The sequence below is a fragment of the Lissotriton helveticus genome, chromosome 4_2, assembly GCF_964261635.1.
Source record: "Lissotriton helveticus chromosome 4_2, aLisHel1.1, whole genome shotgun sequence".
Classification (NCBI taxonomy): Eukaryota; Metazoa; Chordata; class Amphibia; order Caudata; family Salamandridae; genus Lissotriton; species Lissotriton helveticus.
In genome coordinates, this window is record NC_136064.1 from 16,375,773 (window position 1) to 16,395,437 (window position 19,665).

At 49.0% G+C, this 19,665-nt stretch overlaps 1 protein-coding gene across 3 annotated transcripts in view; it reads right to left on the minus strand.

Moving 5' to 3' along the window:
- LOC144752187 (rho GTPase-activating protein 20-like) overlaps positions 1 to 19,665 on the minus strand; it is a 499,614-nt gene that overhangs the window by 158,925 nt on the left and 321,024 nt on the right. For all 3 annotated transcript variants that reach the window (XM_078640127.1, XM_078640125.1, XM_078640126.1), the window contains one exon: positions 9,235 to 9,276. In XM_078640127.1, the coding sequence (XP_078496253.1) occupies positions 9,235 to 9,276 (42 nt within the window). The remainder of the gene's footprint in view (positions 1 to 9,234; positions 9,277 to 19,665) is intronic.

A 19,665-nucleotide genomic window follows, 5' to 3' on the forward strand; every position in this document is an offset into this window, starting at 1 on the left:
CAATGCACACAACACTTTAGCAAAGAAACACAGTAAATAGCACGAAATACACAGTGAACCCTGGGGGTGGGGCGGGGGCGAACCAAACCGTATGCTAAGAAAGTGGTATACCAAACATAATAGGATTCATTAGATCCGTTTTCGAGATGGTCATCGCTTAATTACGCAGTGTCTCTCTATATAATATATTGCTGCTTCACTGACAACCCTGGAGAATGGACTCTGTAGTCTGAAGGGGTGTCCTGCTCATGCAGGGGCACCCTCTAACTTAAAACCACGCAACCTGCCTTTAGGATTGCAAAGGGGTGCTATAGGGGTGGCTGATAGGTTTTAAGTGCAGTGACCCCATAATGCATGCTTCAGCCCATGAGAGACCTCTGGGGTACCTATGCCCTGGTACCTTAGTACCATATACTAGGGGCTGATAAGGGTACCCCAATATCCAATCTGGGATGTACCTAGGTACTAAACACAACAATTTAGGGAGAAAGCAGATAGACTGGGGTCCTGATTAGCAGGATCCCAGTCAGTACGTTCCAATATCTCCAACACAGAGACAAACAAAATGCACAGAATACTTTAGCAAAGAAACACAGTAAATAGCACAAAATACACAGGGGACCCCAGGGGGACGACCAGCCATATACTAAGAAAGTGGTATAAGAACCACGACTCGGATCAAGACAGGGTCAGGTGGACAGAGAAGTGCTGGTGACCCAAGGAACCACCCAAGGTGAGTAGATAGGGACCCCACGAAGAGTGTGTGCAGTGTGGAAACACTACTGCGGGCTCCGTACAACTCAATGTGTACATCGCAGTTGGATTTTTAAAGATTAAGGACCCTTCCCAGTGGACCCTGAAGAAACCCTGTGAAAGACAGAAGGTTGAAGAGCCACCCCACCCGTGGATACCCTAGTGCCCACGTTACCTACATCAGGGAAGCTGGGTGCATGTGTTTGAAATGGTGTCGGAAACTGCTATCAAACCCAATGGAGGACTTCAGGAAAGTCTCGCTGTGGAAGAAGGAAGAAGTGTCCGGTGGAATGTGAGAATGGATTCTTGATGAGCGGTACCTGCAAGCAGAGGGCACAGAGTCTGTGCCACTCAGGAGTGACCAGGAGACTTGGAAGACGGCTGCCCTTCAATGTCCGGTGTTGCAGGATGGGTGAAGAGGACCATGACTCCACGACTGTGAGAACCAGGCGACGCTGAGGAGGACCAGGAGCCGTGCATGAGCTGTCCCACGAAGGATGTCGAGTGTTGAGGGGTCAGTGTCTGGAGGGAGCACCAACAAGCCTTGGCAAGGGCAACTAAAGCATGAATGAAACAAGGAGCAACGTCGGGACCAGCAAGGTCCAAGGGACTCACCAACAGCAGGGGAGTCAAGGCAGGCTCCGAGCAATCAGGGGAGCCCACCAGCAACAAGTGTGTCCCTCAAGTGGACCCACAGGCCGGAGGCACTTATTGTGAGAGGACCTCAAGCAGTTCACCAAAAGATGCTGGTCATGATGCATGCAATGTGGTGTGGCTGAAGACTCTGGTCACTGGAGGTGCTCAAGGTTGGGGGTATTTGGAGCTCTGATATCTCCTTGGAAAGAAGTAAACAAGCCTTTGTAACTGCAAGTTCACGCGGTGCACAGGGGTTCAGTTATTGCAACCCCCACAAGGAATACTGGCCTCAAACTTGGTGAGAGGGCAGGCCTCAGGAGATGTGGAAAACCACCAACTGTGTTGCAGAGGCTTTGGAGTCCGGAGGAGCTCCGGATCAGCAGAGCGGTCGACTTAGATGCGGTGCCTCCGAATGAAGGACAGTGACTCCTTCACTCCAAGAAAGATTCCTTCAGGTGTCTTTAATGTCCACAGGCCTTGGAAGGTTCCTGCATGGTGCACAGGCACAGACGTTATAGCAGACTGGAAGGGAGACATAGTCAGGTCCAAACGAAGTCCAGCAAAATCTAGGGTGCCCAGTCGGTAGAAGTAGAAGTGGTGTCTGATCTGAATCTTATTCCACGACGAATCTAGGGACCTACATCCAGGTAAGCCCTTACGTACCCTAGGGAAAGAGTTGGGAAGATTGAGGGGACCGTCCCAGGGGAGGGTCTGGACAGGAGGGAGGTTACTCCCATGTTTTTTGTCCAGTTTCACACCAGAGCAGTAGGCAACGGCTCTCAGAACTGGTTTGAGCTGGACTATGCATGGGGACACCAAATGTGCCCCTCATTCAGACTTTCTGGGACAAGTGCACCCACCTGGTCCCAATACACTAAATCCTGTCTGGGAAGTGGTCACACCTCCCTGTGACAGGATGCCTATTGTTCCACCTTCATCTGCTCGAGTTTGGCTCAGCAGCAGGAGGGCTGAAATGTGTCTCTGGTCAGCAGCAACCATTTTGTGCTGTCCAGGTCTAGAAGGCTGGCACCAGGAACACTGAGAGTTAACGGAGGGCTCTTCCTATGCTTGGAATTAGACCTCCCACACCGTTTACAGTGTGGGGTTCTGATTCCAACTTGTTTGATACCAAATGTGATAGTATTCGTTGCAGCCATTTTCGAGATGGTCATCACGTAATTACGTGGTGCCCCTCTATATAATAAATGGCTGCTTCACTGACAACTCAGGAGAATTTACTCCGTAGGCTGCAGGGGTGTCCTGCTCATGCAGGGGCACCCTCTTACTTAGAACCAAGCACCCTGCCTTCAGGATTGCAAAGGACTGCTATATGGGTGACTTATAGGTTTTAAGTGCATTGACCCTTAGATATAGGAAACCTATATCTTAAGTAAGTGGTCCAAGCACCAACTTACACAGGCTGCAATTGCAGGCCTGTAGATCCATTTTGCATGGTCTCCCGTAGGTGGCGTAATGCATGCTTCAGCCCATGGGAGACCTCTGGGGTACCGATGTCCCGGTACCTTAGTACCATATACTAAGGTCTGATAAGGGTACCCAGTATCCAATCTGGGATGTACCTAGGTACTAAAGATATCAATTTAGGGAGAAAACAGATAGACTAGGGTCCTAATTAGCAGGATCCTAGTAAGACTAGTCAAAAACCAGCTTAGCACCAGGCAAAAAGTGGGGGTAACCATACAGAAGGATCCTACCTTCCTACATCCACAGAGTGCATACTGGTGATATCATAATAATTTGAGTGGGGCTAGTACTGCTAGTAATATTTTCTCATGTGGTTTATGGCCAAAAGCATATGATAGCAATGTTATAATGATTGAATATGTGTGTTTACATACCTCCTGGGGGAAATCTCTTTAGTGAATTTATCGCAAGTGGCTACAGTGCCTTTCTTTGCTTTACACATTGCCTCTTTAGTGAGCCTGACTGCTCAGTGCCATTGCTCGTGGGTTATACAGTGAGTGTAATCACCTGACCTTGACACGGGTGGTATTTCTGCCTGGCTGGGGCATCCCTTCGGCCAACCAGACCCTGATGGTTCCAACAAAGAGGAACCAAGCTAATGTAATCTCTCACAGAATCCATTAGAGGGGATTCGATTAATTTTACTTTAGAGGAAACCTTCATAGAACGAACCAAGATGCTGGGAAGTCAGTTCATTCAAGCAAATGCAATGATTTGTGGGCCACTGAGACATCTCTGTGTTTGTGTCCTACAAGACAGAATGTGCTGGATGTCTAGTTCAATAAAGTGTAATCTATGTAATATGTTTACTTTTTGAGGTAAATACTATAATTAAGTTCCCAAGTATCCAAAATGATAATTCTGACACCAATGGATTATGAAGATGACAAACTTCCTTTGTAGGTGAAAAAATGCATTTCTATTCCTTTATAAAACCCACAAGTTTTTTCATCTGCATTTTTTCAAACTTTGCAAACTTTTTGAAGTTGAAGTTGCTGTAGTTTCACTTCTTCATTTTTACATATTCCAAATTAGGGTTTGTGTATTTATCTGCTGAGCATTCTCGATCTCAAAATAGTTCCTGACCATTTTTACTTCCTCAAGTTCTCACTTGGAAAATGTAGTAAACATTGTAGACTTGAGACCATTTCTTGTCTTTCGTGGTCCTGGAATATTGCTTGCACTGTAAAAGGCCGAAATTACCAAGAAATGAGTGAAGGCAAGAAGAGTCACATTCTTTCTATTCTAAAATACCATGGAGAGCACCACCCCAATCTGCTGTTTGGGATCTCGAGTGCCAAATCGACTGGCGTACTCACCAGGTGCTCAGGAGCTCTGCTTCATGTCCTCATTCACATGATTGCAAACTCAGCTAGACCGTTTTTCAGGGCCCTGAACATCCTGGAGTAAGCAGAAACAATAGTAGGCTTTGCCTCCAGTTTCCTGACAGCCTTGACAGGTTGACCAATCATTTCACCATGGTGAAGAGTGTAGCAATTCCAGTGCTTTACTTGTACTGGTGCTCATTGTTACCGAGCCCCACAACAGATTTAACTGAGATTTCAGAGTACTGGCAGTGCTGCATTAGCAAGCTGGGCCGTGGATGGTCAGTGGTACAAAGAATGATACCCTTTTTTTCAAAGAGGGTAAGTGAAGCAAACCCTGATTATCGGTCTATTATAACTGAAGTGAGCGGGAAAGGCTGAATGGATTTAGGTGGGTAGGGCAGTGGACAGCTTCTCTGACCAGAATGTGCCTCTGCTGTCATAAATAAAAAAGCTCTGCTTCTGTTTCTCTTAGTAAGAAGTAACCTATGGGATGTATATTTCGGCAGACAGGATATCCATCACCGTTGTGACAGAGTAACCCGTCCGCCAAACTCTAAATCAGGGGTAAGATTCTTACATGCTCTTATGGGTCAGTGAAAAAATACACAGAAACTTATGAAACTGTTTGGAAGAGGCAAATTGTGTGCACCACTGGCAATAGATGTCATCATCTGCTTGCGAACAGTACTATCCTAGCGCATATCTCGAAATGAGAGAAGCATGTGCAGCTATGTGACAGTCACCCTCCAATCATCCTAGACAGAGTGCCTTAACCTAGCCCTTAAGAGGCAGTGAGTGATCGGAGGATGAGTGGCACAATCAGATCTCACTAACCTTTTCCATCTCTGCGCCTTGAGACCCACAAGGGTGAAGCAGTTGCACTTTACAAATCCTGGTTGATCGATTGCTGATTTGAGTGACAAGATTGACAGGTAGCTTTAGCACTTGAGTTTCAGGAAATTGAGGCGCATCAGCTGTTTTCTCTCAATTAACTGAAAAGGCCAATTTGTGACCGTTGCAAAGTCTTCCTGTGCCCTGGGCACCCCCCCCACTTTTTGCTGACTTATATTGGTGGTAACTGACTCTGACTGACACTGGGTTCTGCCTAACCAGGCCCAGGGCCAGTGCTATGCAGAAAGAGACATATTAGAATACAGTTAAAACACCTACATACACTAGGGTACACAATGGTATGGGGGGTTACCCTGCACTTGCATGTGTGCACTGCTGAAGCCTGAAGTTAGTTTAAAAGCAGCCCTTGGTGCCAGGACTACTTAAAAAAAGTAAATTGTGCCCAAACTCGACTTTGGGGCACTTAAAAATGGATAACCTACAATGTTTTGGCATATTAGGAACCCTGGGGTCTCCCCTAGTTGTCCCAGGGGTGGGGGTCAGATATTTATAAGGTACACCCTTATAAAATGAGTTTTATATGCCCTGGGTTAAGTGAAATTTCACTCCCCACATAGTGATAAAGTGCTATCCAAATTCGACTTTGATGCTAGGAGCACTGTGGAGGGAGGAGCTGCAATATGTCTACAGATTCTGAACCCCTATGTCTCCCCTAGTTGCACATGGTTTGGGGGTCCTGTACATATAAGCAAAGTAATTATAAAATATGTTTTTGTAAGTCCTGGTGCTTGAAAAATGGCCCAAATCATTTTTCCCATTGCAAATCCCCTGCTAAATAGGTTAACATAATAGGAAGTTATTGATTAATAACTCTTGATAGGAGAGGGCTAGAAGTGGATGGATGGATGGATGGATTTTTATATAGCGCAATATCACCGCCAGGTCTCAAAGCGCTTTGCATTGGGAACCCGTCCTGGTTTTTCCCTGTGAGATAGCCCCTACTGGGTATCCCCAAGGTGAAAGCCAGGCATTCCGCCGCGGGGGCCGTAGTGGAGATTAAGCAAGCTATTGCCCAGAGTTGCAGAGTGTGAACCTGTGATTTGAGTAGGCACCGAAGCGAGTATTACCGAGTCCGTGGACATTTTGGGCTCAAGACCCTGCCGCGTCGGGAATTGAACCCTGGTCCCGGGTCTGACCTCAGCATCCGGGTCTGCCTCCTCTAACCAGTGAGCCACACTTCTCCACCCTTCTCCTGTCATTCAAAGACTTCCCTGAATGGTATTAATAAATTCAACAATATGGTATTGTTGAATTTCTCCTAAAGTACACATTCAAGAACTTATAAGACTTTCTTGTTTGTAAGTCCTGATTCAGCCTTCCAGTTGTCTGTTCTGATTGGTCAAAGTTAAGTGGATTAGCCAGGCTGCCTTAAAGAGGCGATAAAGAGCCCCTGGGGTCAACCAGCTCTACTGGCAGGGCAGTGTGCTATTCCATAGGAATGCCAGGCCAGGGGGAGGAGTCGTAAACTATGTCCTTCAAAGAGGAGAGCAGAGAACAGAGTCATTTACAACTCTGAACTTTCCACCTCAGGCAGATGGTAGGATTAAGGAAGGTATTAGAAGATGCAGGGGGGAGAGCCTAAGTTAATTAGCCATCCCAGGGGTGTGTTTAGCCAGCTCTTACCTCCTTGCTGGAAAATCAGCCATTATGGATTTGAAAGATTTGGTGCACTCTGGGAAAAAATAATGCCATACAGGATGTGGCCATATCTTTGAGGAGTTACCCTTCTCCCATTGGTCAGGAGTGACCTCCTGCCTGACCCAGAGAAATTGGAATAAGTATCTGAGAGGGGCAGAGCCCTTAAATTCTTCCGCTTGAAAATTACTGAAACAATACATTGCTAAGCTGAGAACATTGTTGTGCAAAGATTATTAGAACATTGGAATGTTGGTAGCTCCTTTGAAAACAACGGAGTAGCTCCTGGCTTACAATGGCTGGTATAAGCCCGGAGCTCCAACATTCCAATGTTTCTTTGTTCACAGCTCTGGCTGTGAACAAAGGCTTCAGGGGTCTAAGGGGATTTCAATCCCCTCGCGCCCCCTGAAGGCTTTCTTTTATTTGTTAGAACATTCTGCCCTCTAGAGGCAGAATGTTCTACTAGCATTATAGCCCTTTGTAGCAGGGCTATACCGGGTATTAATGTCCCACTGCCTTGTTAAAGTCCCTCGCCTTCGGCTCGGGCCTTTAACGCTGCAGCGGACTTTTAATAGCCGGTATAGCCAGCTACGGCGGTCTATAAGGCTATACTAAGGCCTGACCTCTGAAGACTGCACCACCTGAAACTACAGCCCGTGGATTACCTTGCTGCAAAAGAACTACAGAGTGGACTCCCTGCAAGCTACAGGTTAACATAACTCACCTGGACCATCATCACCAGGATCCTCACTTGGAGAACACCATTGGATTTGTAAGGGTCTCTCCAAGAGGATTGTGGGAACTGAAGTCCACAACTTTCAAAAACCAACTTGGAGCTTCCAGATCCTTGGAGTGAGTATGAGACACGTTGGGACCGATGTAGGAACTTCGGGAAGAAGTTAGGAGAAATTTGGAGCAACTTTGAAAAAAGGCTCAATACAGGGACCGACTCAACCTGGCCAGCCAAGCCACCTGCCTTTAACCGCAAGCCGGCCAAGCCATCCAGGTTCGTCCCGCTAAAAGCTCCGCAGGTCCAATTTCCAGAGTTTGACCAGGAGTGAAAGAAATCCAAGGCCGGCGAACCCTCACCGAATCTGGCCTGTTGAAGAGCATCGAGGGACCCCAAGAGAAAAAGCTCCGTAAAAGTTTCTTAGTCCGAACGAAGGAAAGGTGACCGGGAGCAACTGCAAAAGCCAAGCCGCCTGCCTTCAACTGCGTGTCGGCCTGGATCCTGCGTTTGCCCCGCTGAAATACTCCGGAGGTTGGATTTCCATAAGTTTGACCGGGAGCTCATCGCAAGGCTATCCGGTGAACCGTCACCGAATCCGGACTGGATGAGAGTTTCGAGGGACGAAAAGCTCCAGAAAAGTTTCTAAGTCCGAAGGTAAAAACTGTGACAGGGACCAACCGCGAGTGGAAGCCGCTCAGGGCTCCATCGCTGTTGGCCTGATACTTTGACTTTGAGCCGGTCTACCGCGACCAGATATCCCAATAAGGTGCTATATGTTTCTAAGTACTATATAATACTAAATCTTTGAAAAATCATATTTCCTGTTCCTACATTGGAATTTTGCCGTTTTAGTGTCATTTTAAAGATACAAATATTTCCAATTTTTATAAATTGATGTTGGATTTTTATTATGTGTTGTGTGTTAATTATTTACTGAAATGGTGTTTTTAAATGCTTTACATACCTGTTTTTGAAGTTAAGCCTGCCTGCTCGCAGCCAAGCTACCAAGGGTTGGGCATAGGAATAATTTTCTAAGACCTATACTGAATCCTATCCCGTGTTAGTGGCCTTTTTGACAGTGGCATACCTACATTTGCCCCTACCAATAATCCACTTTCCAACAGTGACGGTGAGTTTTGATTACTAGTCACAAGGGCGATAACTGCACGGACCACGTGAGAAAAGACTGTCACAATTGAAAACATTATGTGGGTGAGACTAGTCACGTGAGAGTAGAACAAGTGTAATTCACAGGAATTGCATTGCATGGAGTAGAATGATTTGGACTTTACATGCTAATCCTCCACATGCTATTGGTATAAATATCATAGGCTGTTTCATTGCCTGATGATATCCACATGTACAAAAGCAACATGAAACGTCTAATGAACTTGTTGTACCTCACCAAGGAAAGACATGGTTAGAGCACAACATGAAGGAATGCCACAGCCTTGCCCTGTACTATCATGGCCACCATTAGTCATCATCTGTTGACCATGTGGTTGCCCTGAGGTTTACATTCAATATCCTTCAGAAGAGTTGAGAAGTTTGGGTCTAAAGTTTCATCTACTGCACTTCCCCAACAGAGCCTTGAATGCAACAGTCAACATATTTACCACCTTCAGCCAAGAATAAGGGCCACAGCTGTTTGAGATCCTCTATAAGCACTTGCGTCACAAGGCAAAACTGAACAATTACCGATAAGTGGATTATGACATAAAAAAGCATGCACAAGAATTTGACGGAAAAGCTCACCATTGTAATGTGGACAGCCATTTCTCCTTGGCCTCGGAGGAGCTGTGAAGCGAGAAGGAACAAAAAGAGGAGTAAATGAGTCTGGCCACGTGCCTCTCCTCCCAGATAAGTCTTATATTTAGAGCTTCTCGGGGTTCCTTCCTCGAGACTGAACAAAAGCACAGTTATTTCCTGCTGTTCTAACGCTCCTACCCCCCTCCCAATAAACAAAAAAGGAAAGAAAGAAAAACCAGGCCAACACATTTTTGATAACGCCACAATGTGGAAATTATAATTTTTTTTTAAATAACCTTTGGCGGTGTGGTGTCCCGGTCAAGGCCAAGATAAGGACGACACAGGACACATGAGTTGCTGTTGGTGGCGGCAACTAACCTGGCCACGCCCAGCTCCCTGGGCCCTTTTATTCCTTAACTTGCGTGTCCACGCTTACGCCTGGACTGAACCAAAGACCCCTTACGCTCCAGGGGTATACAATGTAATAACAGTGGGAGGGGGCGTGTGCTGCAGTGGTACACCCCACTGGCAGCAACACTACATTCCTCCTTTACCTAGGGATAAAACAAACTGGAAAACACAATGGCACACAAAAGTCTCTCTGGTCAGCGGAGGCGCTGTGACCGTTAACTCTGCTATGTTTGACAAAGTCCGCTAAATAGTCACTGGTGAAGTCTCTGAATTTACTGACAAAAACCATAACATATCAGACACAAAATAGAACAGTCTTACTTTATTCTCGGCGGGGTCAGCCATCTGGATAATTTCACCGCCAGCACTGGGCCACAAAGTCTCGGTACCTCTGGGAAGGTTTGGGGCACGGACGTAAGCTGTATCTTGCTTGGCTGCGACCTTCTGCCGCGGCTGGGGGAGGTTCTTCTGCCTCTCTAGTCTCAGCGGCGCTGGGGACTTCAGTTGGTCTCTCTGGCACATTGTTGCTCGGGGCGAGGTCATCTGTTAGGTGTGTCGAGGTGCTTGTTTCGGTTGGTCCTGACGGTCTGTGCGGTGGGCACAGGCGCCAGTCATCCGGTTCCGGGTCTACTCTTCTCTCGGGTACTTGCTTGAAAAACGAGATGTTTCTTGTGACTACTTCCCCATTCCTGACGGCCGTGATCATTGTTCCGTTTACTTCGGTGACCTTCCAGTGGTCCAGCTCGAATGGCAGGCGGAACTTCCCACCGGGATGGCGGTCTTTCACAAGAACCGCGTCTCCGGCTTGAATGGGGCTGTCTGCGGCCCTCCGTCTTCGGGATGCTTCCTGGTTGTTCTTGGTGCGCTGTTCCATGGACCGGTTGCTGGGGTTAGGGGCTAGCTCCCACATGGGGTGGTGTGGGATGGTGTCAGCAATAGCCCGGTTGAAGGAGAGTCGGTTCTGGGCAACTCCTGTAGTGCAGTGTGGGGTCTGGCGATATTCTCGGAGGAATTGGTAGATGGCCAGCTCTAGATAGTGACCATCGGCGACTGCAATTTGGATTGTTTTGTTCAGAGTTCTCATTAGCCTCTCGACCTCTCCGTTGGCTTGCGGCCATCTTGGTGTTATCCGTTTTTGTTTGACGCCATGGCTCTGCAGGTACTCTGTAAACTCACTGCCATTGAACGGGGGTCCATTGTCTGTGCGGACTTCCTGCATGATCCCGTGGGTGGCGATGATCTTTTCGAATTTCGGGATCACCTCAGATGCTGCTGTCGATGTCACAATTTCTACTTCGGGGTAGCGGGAGAAATCATCCACCACGACAAGCATGTACTTGCCTCCGGGAAGGCTGCCGAAGTCTGCACTCACTCGTACCCACGGGGATGTTGGCCCTTCTTCGGTGATTACCGGTGCTGGAGGGTTTGGTAGGCTCGTCGCTAGGCACACCGGACAGCTATGAACCACTTCCTCGACGGCTCTGTCGAGTCCAGGGAACCACAACTTGCTTCGGAGTCTGTTTTTAGACTTGACGATCCCTTGGTGCGATCCGTGAGCCAGCAAAGCAGCATGCTGGGCAAGGCTGCTGGGCAGTACAAGGCGCGGGCCTCTCAGGAGACATCCTTCGGCTGAGACGGATAGTTCATGTTTGACTTGATACAGGGCCTTCAGAACAGTTTGGGCGTCCTGAGTGCGAAAGGAAGCCGGGCTTTGCAGCGCCTTCCAGTCGCCGGATTCTATGGCATGGATCGCGATCTGGAGGCAGTCATCGTCCTTAGTGGCTCTCGCTACTTCCTCCAGGGACATTGGACGTGGCTTTGACCGTTCGACGATTAGCCGGACGTACTCTTCCGTGGCTGCTGCTTCAGCTGCTTCAGCGTCGGTGACTGGACGGGCGTGTCTTGACAGATAATCCGCGGGGTTCCGCGTGCCGGGCCGGTATTCTACGGTGAAGTGGAACTCCTGCAATTGCAGCACCCATTTCTCGATTCTCGGTGGTGGGCGAGAGGACGAACCTTGGAAAAGTGGTACGAGGGGCTTATGATCAGTGATCACTGAGAAGGGATGTCCATAGAGGTAGATATGGAAATGGCGGCACCCCCATAGGATGGCGATCGCCTCACGTTCAATTTGCGAGTACCGTTGTTCGGTCGGTGTCAGCGTGCGGCTGGCGTACGCTACGGGGGCCCACTCTCCGCATGCCTGACGCTGCGATAGGACTGCTCCCAGGCCAGTGGGGCTGGCATCCACCAGCAGTTGTGATTCGTGTTGCGGATTGAAGTAGGCCAGGGTCGTGTCGGCCGACAGGGCTGCTTTGGTGTTCATGAACGACTCCTGCTGTTCCGGGCCCCACATCCAGGCGGCATTTGACTTAGTAAGGTCGCGGAGGGGCCCCGTCAGATCCGACAGATCCTTGATGAAACGCCCGCAGTATGTTACCATACCTAGGAAGCTGCGGACGGCTGTCACAGACGTGGGGGCTGGCGCGTCGTGGATGTCTTTGACCTTGTCCGGGTCGGGGCCAACTCCTTGGTCGGAGAACCTGTATCCAAAGAAACTGATGTCTTTGCGTAGGAACTCGCATTTGTCCTTGTGGAGGGTTAGTCCTCTCTCCTTTAGCCGGTTGAACACTGCTTGGAGGCGTGTGATGTGTTCTTCCAAGGTTGGGGCATGTACCAGGATGCCGTCGCTCACATTGAGCACACCGTCGAGGCCTTGGAGGACATTGTGAATGATGTTCTGAAACACCTCCGCCGCACTCGAGATGCCGAAGTTTAGCCTCGTATATCTCCACAGGCCTGCGTGGGTGGAGAAGGTGGTTATTGGGCGCGAGTCTGGGTGAAGAGGGATCTGATGGTACCCCGACCGCAGGTCCATCTTGGAGAACCACTTTGACCCTGCAAGCTCCCCGATGATGTCGTCAATGGTCGGTGTCAGGTGACGTTCCCTCTTAATTGCTAGGTTGGGGAGGCGCATGTCCACACATATCCTCACTGCCTCGGGTTGCTTCGGCTTTTTGGCTACAACGATGGGGGACACCCACGGCGTGGGTCCAGTCACTCGTTCGATGATACCGGCGTGTTCAAGCATCCTCAGCTCAGCTTCGACTTTCGGCCGGAGGTGAAAAGCGATCCGTCTGTGCCGGAGGGCTACCGGGGCTACCGACTGGTCAATGTGGAGTCGGACGGGGGGGCCTCGTAGGCATCCGATGCTCTCAAACAGTGAGGAATGTTCTGTAACCAGATGGTCCAAACCTTGGGCTTGCACTGTTAGGGCAAAATGTATGAGCCCGAGCTCCCGTGCTGTCTTGCAACCAAGAAGGAACCCTGATCCTTCCTGGGATACGTAGACCTTTGTCTGCAGCTGCGTTGAGTCGTGGGCCACAGTCGTCTGGAATACTCCGCACAGGCGCAACGGGCGCCGGGTTCCGTAGGCAAACACTTGCACTCTTGTGGGGTGAAGCGTGGGGGCGTCTTCGAGGCATTGGTACATGCTGGCAGCCATGAGGTTTATCGTGGCGCCGGTGTCGATGAGGGCTCTGACCGCTTGGCCATGCACTTGGACGGTGCACATCGGTTCGGTCGACGACGCGGCTGCTAGGGCGTTGAGCATGCGCACCACGTGGACTGACGTGGCGTCTTCTTCGTCGTCGTCCATGTCGCTGCTGTTCGACGTGTTCTCTAGTGGCGCCACTTGTCGTACCCTCCTGGGCGGGCCACTCTGCTTCTTCCGTTGGGACGATAAACAGACACTAGCAAAATGATTTGCTTTTCCGCACGCGCTGCAGATTTTGCCCTGGGCCGGGCAGGCGCCTTTGTGGGGGGTGACACCTCCGCACCACATGCAGGCTTGGTCGTGGGTGGACTGGCTTGGTTTCGGTCGCCCTTTCCTGGGAGTTGTCATCCGGCCGTCTGTAGGTTGCGACCTGATGGCACACACGGGCTCCGTCTTGATTGTCACCGTTGGAGTCGGTTCCATGTGGGCGGCACGTGCTTTGGAGAGCTCTTTGGACCGCCCCAGGGCCAGGATATCGCGCATGGGCATCGCGTCCGTTTCAAGCACCCTCTCCCGCAGCTTCAGGGAGGCGCATCCCTGTATGAATTGGGCGCGAATTTCATCCTCTGCATCCGGGAGAGTGCATGTGCTGGCCAATTTCTTGAGCCGAGCGTCGAACACATCTACGGACTCCTCTGGGAGCTGGCGTGCTTGGCGTAGTAGAAAACGTTCGTAATCCGCACTAGTAAACGGCTCAAAATACCTTGTGATGGCGTCTCGTAGGGTCGCATACGTGTGGGGCGGGGCACCCTCCATGACGTCCTTGGAGATGTCGTGGATTGCTTCACCCCCTAGGTGTAACAGCATTGCACGTTGACGCCCCACCGCAATATTTGCTGCGACTAAGTAATTCTCAAGCCGCTCTACCCACTTCTTCCACCGGGCAGCCTGAGAGGGGGGGCTTCCTGTGACAGCAAAAGGCTCTAGATGCGGCACGGTGGCCATGATGGCTGAAGCACTGCCGATTTGGTGACGGGAGGGGCTCCAAAAGGCACCGGAGGTTGCTGCAGTCATCTGGGGATGGAAACCATTGGTGTGGAGGGTTCCGAGGCCTCGTTCCGCGAGATGCGTGAGGGTTGGCAGGGTCCGTACTCACGCGAGAAGCGTGAGAAATGGCTGAGCGGCCGCGTCGCGCGCCGCGCGCCAGGAGTGTTGTGCGGGAACTCACTGCGCATGCGCGGGAAGGCCGATGAGCCGACCGGGGGCCGGGGCCGAGCAGAGCGGTGCAGCCAGGGGCTGGAGGCAGCGTGGAGCAGCGGGGACACTCGGGGGTACCTGAGGACAGCAACCAGGTCCGCGGAGCTGCGGGTGACGCAGGACGGCACAGGAGGCGGGCCGGATACTTCAGCCGGCACTGGTGAGTGGGGTGCCGGGGTGCCGGGCGGTGCGCCACGTGCAGGCTTGCACGGCGGCGCTAGGCAGCGGAGCACGCCTGGGTCGCGGTGGTGCAGCAGGGCACGCTATGGGGTGGATTGTAGACCACCTTCGTCGCCAGTGTGGTGTCCCGGTCAAGGCCTAGATAAGGACGACACAGGACACATGAGTTGCTGTTGGTGGCGGCAACTAACCTGGCCACGCCCAGCTCCCTGGGCCTTTTATTCCTTAACTTGCGTGTCCACGCTTACGCCTGGACTGAACCAAAGACCCCTTACGCTCCAGGGGTATACAATGTAATAACAGTGGGAGGGGGCGTGTGCTGCAGTGGTACACCCCACTGGCAGCAACACTACAGGCGGGCGGATACTTTCCTCTTCAGACACATTCCCGCTAGAGCTTTCAGCTCTTTGAAAACCGTGAGAGTCTGTTATTTTTTAGTGATACTGGACGGATCTGCCCCAGGTTTGGGAGATTAAAGTTCAGAAGTAATTCACGTTTTTTAATAAATGTATTTCTTTTAAATTTCATTTGAAAGATATAATTATATTAGCCGAGTTCTAGAGATAAACCAATACCTGCGCTGTTGGCATAGCTGGGAGGGTTTCTGTGGTGTAAGATTGTCCCTGGGATTTTCAGCTCAGATGTATCCTCCTTGGGAAATGATTTCTAAAGCACAGAGTGCTCTTTGCGTGCATGAGATATTGTACATGTTCAGTCCTTCCATCAGTGCGTCTGTACGCATGGGCACGCTGGACAGTTGTCCGGGGGCCTCATGTGCATAGGGGCTCCATGCAGACAAGAATTTAACACTCATTTTCTGTTAAACATTTGTATTCCTGTGAGTGGTTGTGTAGGCAGGGCACAGTGCACTGCTTTGCCTGGGGGCCTATAATGCTGTTAAGATCGCTTTGTCCGAAGGCGACCCTTCTCACCAACAGGTAGCCCAAACCCAAGCAACTGTGGGACCAATTCACAAAAGTGTTGCTTAGGATGAGAAAACAAATCAATTAATGTTACTAAATATGTCATTTTGTGGTTCTGAATAGCGTGCTGTCATACCATACAATACCAAATCGTATCTTACCACATCCTACCATACGATAATGTAACATGAAGTGACACTATATAATTTTTTTTTAAAAAAGACGTGACACACAAGAGCTGGACAGACCATACTATACCACAACATACCATACCATACCATAACATATCATATCATACCATACATACCATACCAAACCATACCACACGATATCAAGCCGCCAAGCCGGGAAACAATGTTGTATTGCATCAGGATCTGAACACCAGAAACGTAAGGCGTCCATCTGATGCAATTCTAGCTGCAGTATACAAAAAGGGATGGATGGGACGCTTGAAATAGTCTAAGCCATGGCTAATTACATGGGGCTGCATCCCAGTTCATGATTAGAAAGAAGGATTTAAATGCTACCGGAGTGATTGCCAGAGGTTAGACCTATTGCAAGCATTCCTCCTACCACATTTTGTGTGTTTCATGTACCGCCCTAAGTTGCAAGGGTATGCCTAGATGTGGGTTCTATGCTCACTGTGCCAGTGGGACCGAGCTACACCCGACCAACGAGCCCCTATCACAGTGAAACCGGTCTTGGGTTGCTTATGTTCCATTTCAGGGTAGACCTAACCTGGCAGTTCAGGTTGAACTTTTCGTATTGAAGTAGGGTCAACAACGATTCGCATTTGGCTGGGTACAAACTGTGGTGGCATGGTGGGTAAAAGAATAATGGGTTAGGATGCTAGCGATTGCATTGGTTAGACCTAATGTAAGCTTTCCTCCCATCCTCTTTTGTGTGCCTGATAAACTGCCCTAAGGTGCAAGGGCAGGCCAAGATGTGGGTCCTATGCTCACTGTGCCACTCGAACCAAGCTACACCCGACTGACAAGCCCCAATCATGGTGAAACCGGTCTTGGTTTGCCTGTGTTCTGATTTAAGGCAGATCTGGCTGGCAGTTTGACTGGACTGTTCCTATTGGAACAGGGTAAAGACTGATTTGCATATGGCTGGGTCCAAACTGTGGTGGCATGATCAGAAAAAGAAGGATGGGTTGAAATGCTCCCCCATCATCTTTTGTGCGTTAGATGACATAATTCTAACTACAAACAGTACACCTGCTGTGCCAACAACTTAGGTTTGCACACAAGTGCTGCACAATCCCATTAGCTCTCCCAGCCCAGGGTGATTGATACAATCAGTTAAGCTGACCAATGAACATGAGTTGGGTTTGGTACTTCCCACGAAGCAGCACTGTTTAGGAAAGAAGCGCTCCAAAATACCTCTCTATGTCACTCCGTGGGGTGAATACTAAGAAGCAAGGTCTAATTCTGCTGACTAGATTTCTGTAGTCCTACAGTTATGTAGCCTTGGTGAAGAGCAAAGTCATCCTGACTATGCCACGTTAGATCAGATAAATTTATCATGAACATGAGGAAAGCAAAAATATATACACAGAGGAATTTCCTAGGTCCCGATGAAAAGTCAAGAGGTTCCGGCTTGAAACATGTCGACCTTTTAGGAAAACGAGTCCATTACACCCATCTTTCCTACCCCCACCCCCCTCTTTTAATCATACCGACTAGAGGATAGAATAAAAGGGGAACAGCTACTAGCTAGGATTTTAAAAGATACACTCCAGCACGAAATCCCCCACTCCTGTATACCTTTATCATTGTATAGTAACTGTAGCGCTCCCACGTAGTCCGTAGGACGCAGCATGCCCTGCTCCATAGCAGAACGGGATGGACCCGATGATGAAGCATGCCACCACAGGGTAACCCTGGTGGGGGAGGGTTTTACAAGCAAACTCTATTTTCTCCATTGGAAGGTTAGTCTCCTCGGCTTAGCTGCGTTCTTGTTTTTTTGTCATGTATTCACTCACATATTCACAAATGCAATAACATAGGCTGTCACTCATCCGTTGATGTATCAATCTTTGCACCCAATGACTCAATCATTCATCTATCCATGTAATCACTCATCCATCCTTCGAGCTATACTTTGACTCATTTTTGCAATATGCATGACCACATACACAAAATCTCCAATCAATAACAAACATTAATTAAAGTGAGACCTATCGGCTACACCAATGCTTGGTGTCACTCTAAGTGGATTAAACTCCCAGTTTACATCTTATGACTAAACAAATGGAATCGAGGTCTGCAGTGATCTGGCCACCAAAAAGCATAGGAGAACACAAGCATAATCATTCAAACTTTTTAATAAACATTTTTCCTTTAAACCCTTGGATTAGGTACCTCTTCTGGTGGTCCTGCTCCACTCACCTTCCTTTCACCAAGGCCTACCATTTGGCCATGCCACTTCCTATCCATGCAGGCCTGAAGGTCTGTGCTGTGAAGTTTACAAAATGTATCCTTTCCTTTGGTTCATTGGCACTGGAACAAAGACTTCTGACTGTAAAAACCTGCCCTCCACCTGCAGCCAGCCAGGCAGTTCTTCAGTCCCCTGGATCTGAGTTCACAATTGGCCATTCCTCGTGATAGATGCCAGAGCTCCCCAGCTCAGCCAGGGGATTCTGGCATGTTTCCATGCATCCCACGGCCTGCTCCCATCCTCTCCTTTTCTCCCTATTTGAGCAACGCTGTAGCTCTAGGAGCTCTCAGATGTGAGACCTGTGAAGCCCTGAGAATGCCATCTGCAGTGTCTGACTGCAGGAGTCTGGCCTCCAGCCCGCTCTCTTTACTGGGAGAAGGATTGCTTTGGGAGATTAAGGCGCATTCATCATTTTATGGATCATAACAATGCATGTTCAAATGCATTCTTTTTAATTTTCCAACTGCCCCTTCAAACACTGTGTGTGAAAAATGGCACCAAGACATTTCCCAGAACATGTCTTCACCAAGAACATGACAACATCCTCCACCGCCCAGCCGCATCCCTCACAATCTGGAAATCTGCAACACTCACTTTGTGGTGCTAGTGATCTGTGGGCTTTAAAGACATACACAGTGACAACAGTTTGAATAAGGACTCACTGAAGACACTCACAGCCCAGTACAGACAACTCCAGGGCCACTACCTATGTGCCACTTAACCCTAAATCTGCCTAACCCGCCACTCTCCACTGAATGTTTTTGCAGCCCCCACCTAACATAACACTTTCCTCTTTCTGCTCTCTCCACCACCCTACTCACTCAGTAACTTATGATAACAAGCATTGGCAATACCAACAGGGCTGTTGTTAGCCGCTGACGTTTACCTTTGCCAATATTTTGTGAAAGTTGCTGTATGAGGATACATATTGTATGAAAACAAGCATAGCCTAAAAGCAAGCATATATTTTTTGTGTGTAAAAGCACACATAGCATCTGTAGTCCCAAGCCCTGTAGGGTACTACTTATTGTGCAGATATGCCCATTGTACAGGAGCAGGATGCCATCATTCACAGGCAGGTAAGCCAATGGCTGAAGGGGGCCGAACTTGAGCCACAGGCTGTATTCTGTTGTGGGTGGAAGCAAAATGTTTTCGGCGGTACAGCAGACCAATGAATGAAGACGGCTGATTAAAAGCCCATGTAAATAAGTATGTATAGCATATATATTTTTTATAAAAGGTAAATGTAATTGGCTAACACCAGACCTAAACATGGTGCATGGGGCAGAAAGTCTTCATTTGGTCTGTTGGAGGTTACACAAATTCCTGGATAGTGCTGGTGTTACAACTCTCGTTCCCTACTTGCATAATACTTTTTGTGTTACTGGTGTATCCTTTCCTGAAGATTTACTCCATGTACTGTTTTACCCCACACAATGTGAGCCTCCAGTAGAATCCTAATGGTGCAATACTTTATCAATTACACTGCTGTGCGACTTACCAGAAGTTATTGTATTGCACCTGCTTGCATGTCTCCCCTTTGTTTGTGTCACTTTTGCTGGATACCAACTTTTTGGTGGGTGGTTTTTGGACCCTCCTAAGTAAGCCCCAGAGTCATGCTCTGTGCTTATAAATGACACATGCTGCGCCTTCAGAGCCCTTATATCACAAGATTAACCCTGTATATTTTGAAAGACCAGGCTGATGGCACTGGACAGGATACCA